Source organism: Diabrotica undecimpunctata, chromosome 7 (genome assembly GCF_040954645.1).
Source record: "Diabrotica undecimpunctata isolate CICGRU chromosome 7, icDiaUnde3, whole genome shotgun sequence".
NCBI lineage: Eukaryota > Metazoa > Arthropoda > Insecta > Coleoptera > Chrysomelidae > Diabrotica > Diabrotica undecimpunctata.
The window spans coordinates 19,885,171-19,904,435 of record NC_092809.1 but is presented as its reverse complement, the minus strand read 5'-3'; the positions used below and the strand labels follow the sequence as shown (position 1 = coordinate 19,904,435).

Sequence of the window (19,265 nt, the reverse complement as noted above, 5' to 3'; positions counted from 1 at the left end):
CACAAGAACATCTTAACTGATCGACCTGGACAAATATCAACTGTACATCTGTTTTTTACTTACATTATGTCATCTATTTCTTGAACTTCATTCGTCTGCTACCATGGTTTTACCTCTTTCTACAAACACACAACACAACTTTTCACAAAATTCACTTTTTGAAAAATCTGCAAATTAGCACAGTCGTATCAGAAAAGCTATAGTGTCATCGCCAGGTCTTTGAATCACAATTCCTATTTCTTCTCCTGGAGGACTCACATCGATCCCTCAAACCCCTCTCTATATTTTCTAAACCAATCAGAACGCAAAAATATCCTTCTCATTCCAGCCGTTTTCTACCAATCAAATTTGAATGTTGTCACAAAAAAAAAACTGACTGCTACCAAAACAAAACTCCATCAATCAAACATTTCTTAATAAAAGGTCTCAAAAATTTGTTCAATTCCAAAAAAAATCTGCCTAAACAAATGCACTAATCATATGATCCACTAATTCGGAAAAACACTTAATATTCCTCACACCTGATTTATATTTTACAAACTTCATACTACTATGTGTTGCAGAAATTTGAAATCCTATATGTATATATATATCACTAATCCATGCATTACTGGTGCTGGGAATAGAGGACGGGTCATTTATACTAAATATTGATGGTAATTTAATTGATTGCAGCCGAACATATTTTAAACGAATAATTACAGATGACCATCTTATAATAAAAGTTTTTCCTTCTATCCATCTTATATTAAAAGAAAATACAAAATATCAAAAAACCTGACAAGTCGCAACCCAATTATAAGAATCAAATGGACAGAACACCAAAAGAAGGTAGTTTCCAATTTTTTTGTAAATCACATTCGAAATAAAAAACCCCCAAAAAGACACGAATGTAAAGAACTGACCAGTGACTAACCCTGAAGTTTTAGCTAATAAAAATTGGTCTTAAATTAAAGCTTTAGTTCAACATTTTTATTGCAAGAGGTGTTTACGTTACATGAAATTATTTTTTTTTCATTTTATTATTTCCTATTTTAAGTTTTTTTCAATTCTATATTTTCATTTTTGTTATAGTTTACTCAATAAATTCCATATGAATCTTAAAAATTTCTGTACTATAGTTTCTGTTTATAATCAGCTAACAGAACTAAAACTATGAAGGTTTGGTCCGAATGTCAATCATTAGACGTTAACAGACTACAATACTGCCAGCTTTTGGACGACGATAATAAGTCAAATTTTTATACATCTAAACGTTAAAATATCGGATTATAAATGGACCTAAGGACCTAACAATCCTCTATTTTTATAAAACCGAACCAGGTGTACAAAATTTAATATCATTGTTAGCTCTTATACATTCAGAAACATCGCAAAAAGTCAGTTATTAAGATATACGCCTAATGCTAGTATTATATATATATATATATATATATATATATATATATATATATATATATATATATATATATATATATTGTTATGGATCAGTTTATCGATCAGAAATAGAATAAAGAGTTTTTTTATTATTTTAATATACCGCGGGCATATAAGTTAAAATACAACCCTGTACTTATTTGTAATAGACCATAAGAGAAAACATTGTTCCGTGAAAGACTGAGTGAATAGTGAAAGGACAATGGAACCCGTATAATTATAGATTTAAGGAATAAACTTTGTAATTGTATTTTGCGGTGGACATTTTTCGAAAGTAAATAAGAATTAGATTTAGATATGAGATAACAAGAATTTGGAAACTTATTTCTGTTGAAAAAGGTAAAATTGTTAATGGTTTCTGAAAAGTAATTTGAGTGAAAGTAGTTTATTTGATTTAAATATCATGTTGGAAATTTTCTAAATCGAAAATAAGTGGGAAAGATGAATGCTTATGATTGGTTAAAAAGGAATGGTGGAAATGAGAGAGTGGAGAAGGTTATCTGGAGAGATTGAAAAGATTATTATGTTACCGGCAGACCAGAAGAGAAGACGTGTTTTCGTGTACTCAATCTGAGTGCCAGTGTTTTCGTTTGTTAGTGAAAAAGGTGGAAGCTGAGAGCAGATCAAAATCGAGAAGATTAATACCTCTTTTGAGTCTGCATAGTCCACGAGATATAATTGAGAAAGAAAGAAGAATTTGTGAGTAAAGAGTACCGGTCAAAAGAGGATTGGGCTTGTGTTTTTTCGGAGGAGTAGTTTGCTGGTATGCGGTTTGGATCGATGCTGAGAACGGGAAAGATTTGATGGTAGCCGGACATAATCAATCAAGGAAAGAACTGTGGTTTGATCGAGAGGAGACGTCATTGGTGTAAAAAATAAAGGTCAGTCAAATAATTTGAATGAAAGAAAAATCTAAGATATTCTAAAGATAAAATCAAATATAAGCATACGAACTAAGATTCCAAGTTTCAAAGAGTTATTTTTTTGTGAATAAATTATATTTTTATATGGTCATTTTTTTTAGTAGATATTATTATAAAACAGATCAATAGATGGTTTGTAATTAAAATTAAATTTAGAGTATAGGAGTTTGTTGGGAAAGATAATTGCCCACAAAAGTTATTTATTAATATTCATCGTATTGCTTATTGAAAATAAATATTAATTTGTGTGCATATTTATGTTGTTTTAATGTTAGTTCCGTTTCCTGTTCTATCCCGATTATGAGCAACTAGGAGATACTGAACCCACTAGAAGAGATATATAAAGTAAACTGATTAAAATAAAATTAAAAAGGCACCCTGATAAATTTTAATAGTAATTGATTTGTATGACTCTGCATATATTAGTGAATTAATTAATTAAATAATTGGATTAATTAAATTAGTGTTAATTAATAATAAAACATCATAAAGCAGATCACAACAATATATATATATATATATATATATATATATATATATATATATATATATATATATATATATATATATATATAACGTCTCGACGTTGAATATGATCAAACCATCTTAACGTATCTTTCGTGTTCCTGAATTTCCCGACACTGCTCATTTAGCCAACTTCCTTTAGTTGCTTTTTCTGGACAACCTTTATTATTGTTATCAGAATATATGATTTTAAATAATATCAAGGCTATAAGTTATAAAGCGTAGATTGATAAACAAATAGTTAGGTATTATTTTTATTTTTCATATCCATTCATCAGTGAATGATACTTGACATGAAGTAGAATAAAATGAAGTTTTGTAACCTTGTAATATGAATGATAAAAAGTCGTGTGTAAATTTAAAATCCACGAATATTTCAAAATATTTACATATGTTAAATAAATAACTTATAATAAAAAATCTTCATAAAAGGTATATTTATTTAAAAGAACCCTTTCGCGCTAATTCACAGTACATTTTCGGATTAAATATTTCATCTTCAGTGCTGTTATAAAGCCACTACATATATGAATAAAAATCCTTGAAATGTTATTTAATTGAAGTTAGATTTCATGGTTGCTGATAATTTTGTAGGATGTTGAAATTTATTTAGAGACTACATCTCCGAACCAGTAACCATTGTTGCCATTTTATTCCATTTTATTCCATTTTATTCTATTTTATTGTATTAAATTTTATTTTATTTTATTTGGTTTTGTTTAATTTTATGTAATTTTATTTAATTTTATTTAATTTTATGTAATTTTATTTAATTTTATTTTATTTACTTTACTTTAGTATATTTTATTCTATTTGATTACATGTATGATATATATCTTCCATCTGATATGTAGAAACTTCATTGTTATTATTTGGAGTCGCAACAGCAAATATTTACAGCAATCTCATTATGTCAATCTATCAATACTGACATTAGAAAGTTATTGAAACCGTATAAGCACAGGATGCTTGAATCAAGTAGAAAATGATTTGTGTCTAAAAGAGAATAATTATAAAATTGCTAACATGGTAAAGAAATCTTTTATGATGACAAATGACATTAAGTGTTTTTATAATATAAAAATTATACGTCTATGATAAAAATAACCTGCAAATGATACCTAGGATCCTATTTGTTCCTTATATACCTTATCCTAGAGTATAAATGGAAATCAAAGATCATTAAAAAGAGTAAAACGTTGAATTTAATTAAATTGTTATTAAAAGAATACTATAATCCATAATACTGTTCTTACAATATGGAAAAACCATTGCCACAAATGCGCATGCGTATATGTCAAAATAAAGGTGCTTTTATTAAAGGATGACATAAAATACATCCAAAATAACTCTCTATTTGTTTTGTTAATCTTTTTTATTCTTCTACACAAACCTTCTCCTGAAAATAACAAACACAACAAAAAAATAATTTTCTAATTTGTTCGTTCTGAAGTAATGACCGTTCAAACGTTTCGGCGATTCATTTTTAATAATATAGATTTATTCAACCGTGTATTTTCTTTTGTAGGTTTTGTGGACATAGGAGAGAACGACGAAAAAGGTTTGGAAATTGCTCTAGCAACTTTAGGTCCAGTTACAGCAGCAATCGATGCCGGTAAGGAGACTTTCCAGTTTTACTCAGAGGGAATATACGATGATCCAGCTTGTGGAAATACACCCGAACAAATGAACCACGCAGTTCTAATAGTCGGATTCGGTCAAGAAGCCGACGGTAGAAAATACTGGTTGGTGAAAAATTCATACGGTCCCAACTGGGGTATAGGAGGATATGTAAAGATAGCTAAAGAAAATAATAACCAATGTGGTATTGCCATTCAAGCTAGTTATCCGCTAGTGTAATCTATTTTAGAATTAATAGGTTAAAACAATCAAGAGTTTTGTATATATTACTTATATTTATATTGTTGAAATGTGTACCTAATACACGCCGTATTGTATACAATATTAAAGAAAAACAGAGTTTGAATTGTAAATACGTCAAAATCTCAAGCATACAGACTGAAAGGAAATGTGTAGAAATGAATTTTAATAAAAAAGCCTAACTTTTTATTTTTTTTTCATTTTGGCTTACCACGTTATTATCAAAGATTCATGAAATAAGTAAAACATACTCCCTATCCCTATCCCTCTCACTATCCCTATCACTGTACTCTATCCCTACTTTCGACGACTCTTAAAGTATTGTTTAGTCTTACGTTACATTTCTATTTGATAAATAGTCGACGTCTAATGAGTTCGAGTATGATCATCATTTTCAGTATTATAATCAGCTGACATTTGTATATCTGTATCAGGGTTTCACAAAAATATTGGTCATAAATTCTGTCATGATTTTTATGGAGGAAAATAAGTCGGTTTGGCTCCTCTAGATCTTCTAAATTATTGATTTTACAAACAAATACTAACAAAAAAAAGTTGTAAAATAGGTACCTGTTTGATTATATTAACGTTCAGTTTTTAATTCAATATTATACTAGAAAAAGTTGGGGGGAAGGTATAGGTTGGGAGACCGCTCTAAATATTTAGAAAAGTATTAAACGGTTTTAAAACATCCCGTAACTTTTTCTGGGTGCTATTTTGGTATGTAGGTAATTTGGCCAAATCGACTTTATTTTCATCCCTAAAAATCGTGGTAAAATTTATGACCAATCTTTTTGGGACAACTGCATCAAAGCTCTTTGCTAAAATCTGTAAATAGGTTACAAATTTCGTACAGCTCAAAAAGATAGAAAGTGATAGTGCTAAATCGTTTTCGGTTAAGGCCGTCAAAATAGGTATCGCTTTTTGTAGCTTACCAATTAGGAAGTGGGAAGTAACAGGAAAATTCGCTGTTTTTCCGCGTAGGAGCTGCCGTCTACCCGAATGTCTGAATAAGTAGAGAATACGGAAATGACGTTATAACAGTTTGTTGATACCAATTTATACAGGGAAGATTTGACGAATTGTTCTCCTTTCGCTGTTTGTTTATATACCGTGGTTAGTGCAATTAAACCTAGAGCTAAGATGAATACTATTACAAGAGTTAATATTAAACTCAACAGTCTTCCGATTATCATTGCGCCGCGCTTTCGACATCCTATTTGATGTCTTCTTCAGAGCTTCTGAGGTCTCAGTCTCCCGAATCCCTAGACACTACTACACTAATCACTAACCAATGCCTTACTGCTACTGGGAACAAAGAACGGTTCATTTATACCGTCGATGGTGACCTAGTTTGGATGGTGGTTGGCACGGGGTTAACTTGGAGATTAGCGCGAGGATTGGCGCGGGGATTAACACGAACATTTCTGACAGTAGGATTTTGATGGGCGGGTGGAGCGGACGATACTTTCTTTAAGAGAAGTCTCCATGTCGAAAATAACCGTATGCCGTCATCTTTTTTACTTTTACTGATTCTATAGCTTCTCGGATAATTCTTGGTTTATAAAAGCGGATGAGGGATATGGTCTTGGAGTTTTTAAATCAATTCCGTGACCTGTATGAAGATGGTGTTGACTTAGAGCTAACATTGAATTGGAATTGCGAACAGAAATGGAATGTTCATAAATTCTATTTTGGATTATACGATTTGTTTAGCCTATATAGAATCGGGGGCAGTCTGCACAAGGAAGTTCATACTCTGTACTGTTCATTTGGAATGTTGTCTTTGATTGATGGGACAAGAGATGAAAATATCTGTTTGGGGGTAAATATGGTATTTATGTTATATTAGGCCTTGTTTTAAACTAGAGAACTCAGCAGGTCTACTTGCATCATCGGAAAGGCCTATTGATCTGGAGACAAGGATATTAATGACTGAATTAATTTGTGAACGTGGATAATGATAGTTGGCATGCAAGTAACGATTGGTACGGGTGAGTTTTCGATAAAAAGATTGATGAAAACCTTGGGATTGGCTTTTCTTTATGATAAGGTCGAGAAACGGTAGGGATGAATCAGTTTTCACCTCCATCGTGAACTGGATACTAGGATGTATACCATTCAGATTTGTTAACTAAAAAACAAAGTATACTAACCTGCAGCCTCTCGTCAAATGTCACAATGACCGACCGGTTAGAAATTGCTAGTAGTTGGCCATGTTGGCTTTGTACTCTACAATAATATGTAGAGGCGATAAACCCATCAGGACCTCAAGGGCTATAATTTGGTTACTTATCATAATATTTAAATTATTAAAATAAATTTTAATAATATATCAATTTAATAATAATATCAATTTCATTGATATTTAGTTTTTGCATTAAGGTGACCGTTTCAGATAATCGTTGGTAATAAATATATACATTGGTCCAATAACAAGAATAAAAAAAAATCTAGTAGTTCACAAATGATATCAATTTGAAATGGAACTATTTCTTAACTTTTACAAGTTGACAAAATTTGTATTAAGTAAATGTAATTTTAAGTCAGCTTATATTAATTACTATTTAACTGGGAATAAGCCACAATTAAAGGTTAAAATACGTTTATTGACGTTTCAATTTCCACTTCGGAAATCGTTCTCAAAATACAAACATTAGTAAAATAAAAAATAAAACTAATGTTTGTATTTTGAGAACGATTTACGAAGTGGAAATTGAAACGTCAATAAACGTATTTTAACCTTTAATTGTGGCTTATTCCCATTTAAATAGTAATTAATTTAAAATGTTACAAGAAAATAGCTTCAGAACAATATCAGCTTATATTCTTAGATAATCACAATTATACCTTCTCCCATGTTTTTTTGGCACTTATATTAAACATCTCTTAGTTTCTCTTTTTGATCAGTATATTCATATAAATTATCTTCAAGATGGTCAAGTTACTAGTCCAATGCCTTATTTATAAAATCATAAAGCTACTCGAGATGTATAAAAAGCAGTGCTAACTAAAATTGTTATGTTAAATCAATGTATCATTTGTATAATTCTTACTTTTTGATTCCTTAAAAATGTATACTATATATATAATACACTAAATATTACATATATACCGTAATATAATTTTAGAAATGATTACTTACCACGGATCCTCCTTCACCTAACAAATGTTTAAAGGGATTAGTTTTCATTTTCAGAAAATGCTCTCGTAATTCCTGCCGGCGTTTTGCTTTTTCCAACAATATTTCTCTCTTTACACAATCCTCGTGTGAATCCATAATTATAATTTAAATATTGAAATTAACAAGACAACAATATTAACTTATTAACAGTACACGCTTTAATATTATTAGAAATGACGTCTACTATAGAGGACTGTCATTTTGACAGTGATGTGAGAATTGTTTTTTAGTAAACATTTTACGTCAAACAAGTGAAACGTCATACCATTGTGTTTTCTGCATCTCGTTTGTGGTATTTCAGTTGCTTTAATTATATTGTTGACAATATTTGACGTTTTGATTTAGACCACGGGAATTGTTCTCAAAATACAAAATAAATTCGCGTTCTCAAACGACTGTTTTGCCAACTGCTGTCAAAATAGATAACTAATAAAATAGGGATAAATGTCAAACATTTGAATAAATTAGAGTTTAAAAATGGTATAACTTTAACAAAACAAGTGCTGCCACCTATAGGCGTTTGAGAACGCGAATAACTTCTTTAGTTTTGTTACTTTATATAAAAAAGTTCATTCTTCTAATAGTTTGATCTTATCTGCCTCAGGTATTAGCAGAATTCAGACCTATACTTAATATACATTTTAAAGTAAACGTTAAAAAAAATAACAATAGCATGTAATTGGAGTTTAAAAAGAAAAACGCGCTGAATTATGATAGTAAACTTACTTTTTCTTTCCGGAATTTGCAGGTACTACGGTTGTTAAGGCAAGTCAGTATATGTTCCATGTTCTGCACCAAATTCGCTTTTATTATCTGTTTTTTTTGTCTAAAGCTCACTTTATGTGATAGATTTTTTTGATGCCTCCCGGTTCTTATTCGGTTCTGTGCTCTGCATACTGGTCACTTGTAATTCGCACTACCGGGCATCCATTGGACGAGTGTTTGCAGGTACGCCATCTATGGTCACATCCAGAAATCTACTACAAGATTTTGACTTTTTGGATTTGAATTCTACTATTTATAGTACGGGATCCCACTGCAAGATCACCACGTTCATAATGTAATTAATCAAACTCACATTGTTACATACATTTAAGACGCTCATGACATATATGTATGTTTGTATATCAAATTAAAGCTAATTTGTTTTAATATGATGATACAAGGTTGCCTAAGAAAAAATGGTTGCAAATTATGGTTGCCAAAAGAGAGCTAGCGCGCAACGCCACTGGTTTGACATGGCTAATGTCATTTCTGTGAGTTTTTAAAGCATGAGTCGATAGATGGTGTTAATATTATATAATTTATTACTTATCAAACCAGTGTCGTTTCGCGCTAACTCAATTTTAATTTATTTTTGATACCTCGCATTTTTAACATCTGGCAACCCTAATTTGCGATCACGTTTTCTCAGGCAACCTTATATTATTATATTAAAAAAAACCAGCTATAATTTGATATAAAAAATTATGCATATACGTCATAAACTGCGTAATTTATTTAAAAAACAAATGAACTAAATAATATTTTTGTTCAAAAATTAATCACCTTGATCGTGATTTTTAAGTGAGATCTTAGACTATTAGAATGACGTCAACTTTGCTGACGTGGATCGTTCTGGACCAAATCGGACTGGCGTACTCGGCCACATATTAGTAGAGCCCGTGGAGGTAGTTCTCAAAAGCTTCGGGCTGCCTCCCACTGCTATTGGCGAGTTATTTCTGGCTTCCACTGTATGTCGTTTCTTCTCGCAGTGGTGTCTATATGTCAGTGATCTGTCTAGTGTGACACCCTAGTAAATTGATTTCTCCGTGTATTCGAGAATTACACACACCCATCGTACTTGGAGCCTCTGTTTGCTTAACGGGTGTGGAGATAAAAGGAACGGACTTGCGTCAAGTGAGTTCGGTTTAAGTAAATTTTTTTCAGCATGATCTCTAGAGTCTAATAAAAACGGAGGAGATGAGAGTACTGAGAAGACTTGCAAAATATACTCAGAGAGACCGAATGAGAATCAGATGATCATATAACATACAGAGTATAAACAGAAAAAGAAAGGAATAATCGCATGAGTAGAATTGAGAAAACCAGAGCTTTCAAAATAGCAGTAGATAAATCACGAAACAACACCAAAAATATCTGCCGACCAGTAAAAGATGTACTAACAATTTTCTATTGAGATGTTAATCTGCCAATGCAATAGCTATACATTAAACAATAAGAAGCATCGAAGTAAACCTATTACTATTAAAGAAGTGTCACTATAAGACCATAACGGAGCAGTATTTTAAAAGAGTATATCTCTTGTTTTTAGATTTCAAAATAAACATTCGATTATCATTTACGATAGCAAACGACTATCGTAAAAATTGGAGACAACTACACTAACGAAATCTCCATATAACGAGGAGTCAGACAAGGTTACATTTTGTCCTCAACATTGTTCAACGTTTATTTGGACCAGTTATTTAAAAAGGCGTAGTCCCTTTTTCACATCTATTTTTTCCGTTAATAGAAATAGGGACTACGCCAGGGAGACGCTCTATCATGCATCTTGTTCAACATCGTACTCGAGAAAATACTGAGGGACACAACAGTCAATACACGAGGAACAATCATTAATAAAAGCGTGCAAATACTAGCATTTGCAGATGATGTTGACATAATCGCAAGATCAAGAAGAGAAATGATAGAGGCATACAACCAAATAGAACGAGCTGCACAAAATAGTGGTCTTAAAATCAATCAGACCAAAACAAAATATATGCAGGTAAGTAAAATCGCAGAAATAAGGCAGCCACAAAATATAACAATAGGAGAATACAACATAGAGGGAGTAAAAAACTTTATATACTTGGGATTCCTAGTCACGTCTGATAATAACGTTACGGAGGAAGTGAAGAGGCGAATATTTATTGCAAATAAATGTTACCATGGTTTAATTAGACACCTAAGATCAGATAACGTCGCAAGAAAGACAAAATGCCAAATATATAAAACCCTAATAAGACCGGTACTCACATATGGCTCAGAAACCTGGACACTCACTAAAAGAGAGGAAACGTTGTTAGCCACCTTCGAAAGAAAAATCTTGCGACACATATATAAGGGCACAAAAGAAAACGGAATATGGCGAAGACGATACAACTCTGAACTATACAAAATATACCAGGATCCGGATATTATAACATTCATAAAAATAGGACGTCTGCGTTGGATAGGACATGTAGAAAGAATGGAAGAAGGCGAAATACCAAACAAAATATTCAAACAGATGCCAGTAGGAAAAAGAACAAGAGGAAGACCGAAACTGAGATACTTAGAACAAATAGAAAATGATATAACAACCTTAAAAATAAAAAACTGGAGAAAAAAAGCACGAAGCAACAGATCAGAATGGAGAAGAATCCTGGAACAGGCCAAGACCCAAAAAGGGTTGTCGAGCCAGTGATGATGATGATGATTTAAAAAGGCACTTGGACACATCTAGAATCAAAATCCTTAATATATTTAGATACGCGGACGACATAGTAATTCTGGCAGAAAAATTAAAGGTCTCCAAATTTTCTTTGATCATATTCACTAAGGAGAGGGAATGGGCATTAAAATTTTAAGTTTTTAGTTGTAACTCACATCCAGGTGAAGAGCTTTAGTGATTCAGTGAAAGAGTCCAAGTTGAAAAAGTTTACAAAATTTCATATTTGGTAACTGTTATAACGGACCAAGTAGATCCAGATTTAGAAATAAAACGGAGAATAGCAATGATTAAACTTTTCTGACAATGATCACATTTCTTTGAAATAATCATCTCAGTTTAGAACTAAGACAAAGTTAATTGCTATATTTGGTCCGTACTTTTTTATGGAGCAGAAGTGTGGATACTAAAACTATTAAGCATGAACATAATCGAAGAATTCTAAATGTGGGTTCATAGATAGACGAATGCCGAAGATACCTTGGACAGCAAGAAAAACTAGTAATAAAAAGAGTCAACAAAGATAGAGAATTGATAAAGACTGTTTAATACCGAAGCATGTCTTATCTGAGACATAAATTGAGAGTAAATTGATACAGAATACTACAACTAATCCTTAAAGGCAAAATAGAAGGCCGTAGAGGAGTAGGAAGGAACCAACAGGTTTATTAGTAAAAAAAAATCGTGAGTCAGCTGAGACATCAAATTAGAGACAATTATTACATGTGGCAGAAGATCGAGACGCCTTCGCAGTGGAAATCTCCAACGTCGGATAATTTTGATATGGCAGTGAAGAACAAAAATTATGTTCAGTAAAAAACAGTATCAAAAGGAAGTTGAGCTATTCTATGGATGGCAAAATAATGTAGTAGTAGATGATAAAAAACCTTTTTCTTCAAACGTCAAATAATGATGACATTACTTATCTAACTTGATCCTGTCAAAGTTTGATGTCTCCGCCGGCAGCAGTTTTTTTCCCATTTCTTTACGGCGGAGGGAAAATGTTGTCATGGCAACAATATGAAACATGTCACAAAGCAACAATACAAATGTCATTAACAACAATTAAACATCATTTTTATTTATAGTAATATTAAAAGTACAATTAGTTAATGAGGCATTTTCAAAATTGAAACCGTGCAAAAATGTTCCCGACTCTTGATACGCATTGGTAATTGTTGATGATACTGATGGTCGAGAACAACTTTCAGCAATCATTCCCGATGTTGGCGAATCATGAGGGTTTAAAATTTTTTGAGCATTATCGTTCTTATTTCGTTTAGGTTTTCCATTTTCGCACTAAATTTGCGCTTGCGGTTGCAACAACAATAAGCTGTCTTTAATAATTGCAAACAACTGTAACCAGGGAGACGCAAATCCCACCGACGACTTAATTATTTTAATTTCTAACATCTAGACGACTTTGATAGTTGTCACAGCTAATTTCGAGTAAAAATAGCGTATGAATTGTACTATTTATGGTTGAAAATTGCTACGTTTGAAGAAAAAATAGTATACTTTATTCGGCAAAGAAGCGACTTTTCTTGACTTGCCCTCTATTACGCGCCTCACTTCGTTCGGCGCGTAATATCGGGCGCGTCAAGAAAAGTCATGCTTCTCCGCCTCATAAAGTAATATACTATTATTTTCGGAAGCTTGCGACGTCGGAGATCATGATTTTGAAGAAAGTAGTCATCGTGGAGAAACACTTTTTCATTTTTCTTTAAAATGCGATATCGTTGCTATTAAAACTATTTCCTGGTATAAGTTATTGCTAAAAAACGGCCATAAACGTGGAGAATACTGGACAATAAAAGTAAAAACTTAATAAAAAAACAGACTGACAGCATATTAGTTAAGAAACTGCTATAAAAAGCTCATTACTTATCTTGGATCAAAATTTGATCTATCCACAATTCTCTAGTCAACGTCCCAATTAGCTTTAAAAATATTTGCGAAAAAAAAAATCTAATAATTGATAAAACGACAATTATTTCATGAGACTTTGACGCAAAACTAGTAAAAGGAAATAGACAGCATTTGGTGGGACTGGTTAATAATCGTAAAGAAATAATGTTCCAATTTCGTAAGAAATGTAACATGACGGTAGCAATTTTCTGGTTTAAGTTATAGCTAAAAAGACGGCTATATACCTAGAGAGCACAACCATCTTGTAGTTAACGTCCTAATTATTCTCAAAAAGATTCGACGAAAAAAAAAAGCTTTTTCAATGTCGTGTATTTCCCGGTGACTCTCATAATTTAATAATTTTATCAGAGACATCTCTTCACAGCGTATCTTTGTGTTATTGTATGTAAAATTTTTGCTTCGATTGGGAATTACTAGCTTGTAGCACTTATCAATATCAAGAGGACCAAGATTAAAAATTTAGTATAAAAGTTGTACCCTTTTCCAGTATCTACAAGTTGTATTCTGTTGTTCTTTACAAAGGTAAGGTATTTTTCTCATTCTGCGATTTCAACAGTTTCTCTTTTTGTTGTTTATCTATTTTATTGTTTTCATCTGTTGTTAAAAACATGTTTTTACTTATAGATACGCTCCTTCTTCTTTGTAATTTTTAAATACATATTCTACATACATTAAGATCATTCTTAATTCAATATTATTTATGACTTCCTTCAGTTTCCTATTTATTGTGCTTTAATAATTAAGAAATGTTCTTTTAATTCGTCTCTTTACCTTATCGAGGCATTTTATTTATTTCTCATGTGTCTTAAACTATTATTGAACCGATGCAATTGGCAATGTCTTCATTGTGACATAATTGAATTAAAGAAAAAAATATCTTCCATTTGGAGTGTTTGTACTCGCCATTCAGTCCTAACCGTAGATAAACCTGTTAAGCTTGTAATACATATTTTTCTAATATACTCTGAGTAAAGGTATTTTGTTATTTATAAGTATCAAAAATATTATATAAAGATTCCTGGCTAAATATTTGTATTACAAAAGTTTGGACTAATTGAGACCTAGGACAGACTACACAATTTATTTCCACACCTGTTCTACATCCATATGTCTGTTAAGACATGAAATGGTTACATTTGAAATTATACATAAATTGTTTTTGGATTTACTAAATATTTCGAATTATTGTTTACAGAAAGATCAGAATGAAGCTGTTCATCCTTGCTGCTACCCTTATTGTGGCCACAAGTGCCAACCTATCTGCCTTTGAAAAATGGACCAGTTTCAAGGTACTAATTTTAGTAATATTTTTGTGATTTTATATGATTGAAGAACATTTTTTCTGCAATCAAAATAATAAGATTTCATTTATGCGTCAAAACAGTCCGTCAAAAACAGACTAAAAATTTGAAAATAAGTTGAAAGTAAACTTAAATTTAAAAATATCTACGATATAACTACTACGGTAAATAACTATTATTATTATACAAACATGATGTGTTTGATTTTATTTAACTTATCGAAATTTTCAATAATTATCACTCACACTAAACTCTGGAAACAAACGCGGAAAAATATCTAAAAACCTGTATGCTTTTTTTATTTCTTTCTTTCTTTCTTTCTTTTCTACTCCTTTTAATCGTTCTTTGAGTCACGTTCGTAATTTAAAATACAGTTTAAGCTGTTCTTTTTTATAATTGTTTCAATGTTATCCACAGTGTTTTGTCTTAGATTTTTCTTTAATTTGCACAATGATGTAATAGGTGGAATGCAAATTAAATGCAAATTAAACCCAATCCATCCTTCTCAGAAGCTTTACAAACTCGGGCAAAATTACAATAGCATCGAAAACCGATACTTTCTGTAATTGATGGGTAAGAGGTTCTAGTTCAGCAAAACAGTGAACTATTTGTGAGTTTTCTCACGAAAAATCTCAACTGTAGCAAAAATCTAAAGGCGATTTTAGATAGAGTAAAGAACTGAGCACTTTTTCTAGGCCTACTTGCGGCAACGATTATTAAAACATACTCAAAAACTACTATTCACACTTATAACAATCATATTCGATCCGTTGTAGAATATAAATCTACCATATGCTGCCTCCCATATTCTTATCAAAAGAGCAAACTCTTAAGTACCGAACGCCGTATCCTGCGTAGACTGAAGTACAAAAGGTACGACTTTTCCTCAGGTGAAAGCCCTAAAAGCACTTAAAAATTTCCGTTCGAAATCCTTCGGAAAATATGAGTTATCAGAACCAAAAAATAAAGCTTTATCTACCGTCCAGATTTCTACATCATGTTGATGAACTTCCGCACGAGTACATAGACCGTCTCGAATCTACATTGTTGCGAAATCATACCTTCATTACCTGAATCTTCCTTACTTCCTAGGACAGAGAGAGATTGGTTTCTGTCATTTCTCAATATTATTGTACAATAATACATGTCCTTATCGCTAAAAAATAGCCGCAACTATTCATTTAATCACCCACTACTACCACATCACTTCTAAGACAAGTTTTTTATTTGTCCTTTTATTTTCTTTCGTCCTTTCCCAATATGGAAAACCATTGTCACCGTACAAATTGCTGAACACATAGAACTTTTCTTTATCGTCGCAAAATTCAAAAAATATCCAACAAGCTCTCAAACCATACGAACAGATAAACACTCTCTCAAGCTAAACAGAAACAAGCCTCCAAAGTGACTCCAGTATGTGCCACAAAAAACAACAAAAAATCGTAAATCCTGAAGAGAATCAAAGGATCCTAAACAGGGACAATATTTTACACCTATTTTAGTAAAAATTGCTACCCTATTTTGAACATTGCTTGCTTCTTTGTCATGTAGGTCATTTTAAACTGAATATCTAAGTATATCTGGTATATACTGGTAGTATTCTGTATATGTTTCAAACTTAAAAGTTCAATAATAGAATCTTTGTGGTCGTTGGAAACCCCTATTCCTAATTTATTTTAAAAGCAATTTTTTAACCAAATTAATGATTTTATTTTTATTTAAGGCAACACATAATAAATCTTACAACGTTATTGAGGACAAACTTCGTTTCGCTGTTTTCCAAGACAACATCCGCAAAATCGACGAACACAATGCTAAATACGAAAACGGAGAAGAAACCTACTACTTGGGCGTCAACCAATTTGCCGATTGGTCCAGCGCTGAATTTAAAGCAATGTTGGACTCTCAGATGGCTAACAAGCCAAAACAATCTTTCATTGGAAAACACGTAGTTGATCCCAACTTCCAAGCTGCCGAAGAAGTTGATTGGAGACAAAATGCTGTTTTGGGAGTCAAAGATCAAGGAAGCTGTGGATCATGCTGGGCTTTCAGTACCGTAAGTATTAATCATATACTTAATTAAATTAAAGTTTTTGAACGGTAGTATCCAAAAATAGGATTAATAAAGTCATCAAATTAGACGAATAAGCAGTATCAATTTAGATGTTATGTAGATAGAGTGTTGACAAATTACTTGAGCCTTTCAGATTTTACAAAAGGATTATAGAAATAATTTAAATGTTAAATTAATTCGCAAAAAAGAAAGGTCACAAGTATATGAGAAGAAAAAAAACTATTAATCCCATTTCCACAATAAGGAAACCATTTAAAATTATTTAAGGCACTAGGACTTTTCTTTAAAAAAAGTAATATGGATTATATGAGAAGAACATACAGATCTATTCACTCCAAAAGCAATACGGTTCATCATTACATCAAGATAAATCAAGGCTAGAACTTTTATTTTCAGAAACAGAAAAAACACGAAAATATAAGAAGGAAAAGACCTATTGATTCAAAATTCTAAAGATTTCTTCAATATACAAAGAAAAACGCATTTACCAAGTTTGAAGACTCTAGTTAATAGTATTTAAGAGTACCGCATGGACAAAATAACATAGCCGCAGACTAGAACAATTACCTACCCCGGTATGGCGAAAAGAGAGAATTCAAGAATGGCGTACGAAGAATCAATGCTCAAAATTCAGTAACTTGATATTGCGCGGTTAAGGAAAATTAAATATCTTAAATATGCTGTGAATGAAACTGCAAAAGATAATGGTGCCAAAGTTTTGCATCTACCACCTTACCATTACGAACTTAATCCCATTGAACTTATCTGGACGCAATCGAAAGAAAAAGTAGCATGCGATAACAAAAACTTTAAATTAATCGAAATTAGGGAATTTCTGATTTAAGCATTCCTCCATGTAACTCCAGAGAAATGAGCTAAAAGTATAGGATATATACTTAAAGAAAAACATCGTATGTGGGAACTTGATACTGATATTGAAGTTTTAATAGAGCCAATTATAATTAAAGCAGGTGAAGATAATGACAGTGATAGACGTACTGCATCTTCAGATTTAGACAGCGAATAATATCTTCTAATAGCTTAGTAAGTGTGTGGTGTTTGGACGCACGTACATGATGACTTAAAATTGTTTATCTTTAAAAAACTGTCATGAGTTATAGCAGTTGGTTAATAAAATTAAATAAAAAGTATAATGATTTAAGTTTTAATGATTGCTGCTAAATATTTCTTTTAATATTTTTAGACCGGAGCCATCGAAGGTCAACTCGCTATTCACAAAAACCAACGTGTTCCTCTTAGTGAACAAGAATTGGTGGACTGTGATACAGTAAACGCTGGTTGTAATGGAGGTTTGATGACCGATGCTTTTAACTATGTTAAACGTCATGGTCTCTCTTCCGAAACTCAATATAAATACACCGGTAGAGATGGTAGCTGCAAGAATGTACAGAACAAACAACTCTCTTCCATCAGTGGATACGTAGAACTTGCTACAACTGAAAGTGCTCTCGCTTCTGCTGTTGGTAAGTTTATTAATTTATTTAAGTAAAGTGAGTACTAAGTCACTTGTGTTCACGATACTTCTCGGATGCGAGTTGAATATTGCTATAGAATTAGACCAAAATTGGTTGTGATGTGAATTAGATTTTACAATTGTTTTGATGTTTTGATTTCCAATATAAAAATCATTTTCAAAATATTTTAAATAAAGAGAGTATTGGGATTAACCTGAAAATATTTATTACTTGCCCAAATTTATTGGTATTATGGCAAATTCATTTGACTCAATTTTGGTTTTTGACAACTTGTACAAGTCACTAATATTCATTTGTTTTCAGCTAGTGTAGGTCCAATATCCATTGCTGTCGAAGCTGATTTATGGCAGTTCTATAGTGGTGGAGTTTTCAACAACAAAAATTGTGGAACCGCCCTTAACCACGGAGTACTTGCTGTTGGATACACTAAAGATCTATTCATTGTTAAGAACTCATGGGGAAGTAGCTGGGGTGAACAAGGTTACATCAGAATTGAACGTGGTCACAACTTATGCGGTCTTAACCTCATGAACTCTTACCCCAAATTGTAAATTACAATAAGAAATGATATTCTTAATACTATGTAATATAAATAAATAAAAAATAACATTTGTGGTTTTATTTTAGTTGTAAATAGCTGTGGGAGTTAAAAAGTCAATAAAAATATGAATTTTTAAATAACTAATGTACAAAAAAATCAAGTATTCATGTATTCCATTAGAAAAATAAAAAACCGGCGTGCCTGTAGGCTATAATAAAAAAAAACATAAAATTGACACATATGGTAAAATTAGGATGATTTTAAACTTTAGGAAGCATTTTAGGAAGTTAATAATAATAACAACAAAATGTGTCATACAGCAGCAAGTTTATATTTGAAATCGAAATGTCATCAATAAATTGTTGGCTGGATGATCGGAATAAATTTGCTCCTTCGAAAACGTAGGAAATGAGGTAGATGAAGAGATAGGTGTTACATATTATTTGGTACTATATGGGTACGGAAAACCCATATAATCGCAAGTGGAATATACCTGACA

General features: G+C 31.8%; 2 protein-coding genes across 3 annotated transcripts in view; both read left to right on the top strand.

Annotated features, from left to right (window-relative positions):
* Window positions 1-4,955, top strand: part of LOC140445029 (uncharacterized) — a 69,525-nt gene extending 64,570 nt beyond the window's left edge. For both annotated transcript variants that reach the window (XM_072536808.1, XM_072536809.1), the window contains exon 9: window positions 4,414-4,955. In XM_072536808.1, coding sequence (XP_072392909.1) covers window positions 4,414-4,745 — 332 coding nt within the window. In that variant the 3' untranslated portion in view covers window positions 4,746-4,955. The remainder of the gene's footprint in view (window positions 1-4,413) is intronic.
* An 8,787-nt stretch (window positions 4,956-13,742) lies between these two features.
* Window positions 13,743-18,834, top strand: LOC140445024 (cathepsin L-like proteinase). The gene is made up of 5 exons (XM_072536804.1): window positions 13,743-13,876; window positions 14,550-14,643; window positions 16,379-16,711; window positions 17,934-18,213; window positions 18,529-18,834. Exons 2-5 carry the CDS (start codon window positions 14,560-14,562, stop codon window positions 18,774-18,776), a joined length of 945 nt encoding a protein of 314 aa, XP_072392905.1. The 5' UTR covers window positions 13,743-13,876; window positions 14,550-14,559; the 3' UTR covers window positions 18,777-18,834.
* Window positions 18,835-19,265: the final 431 nt, after the last annotated feature.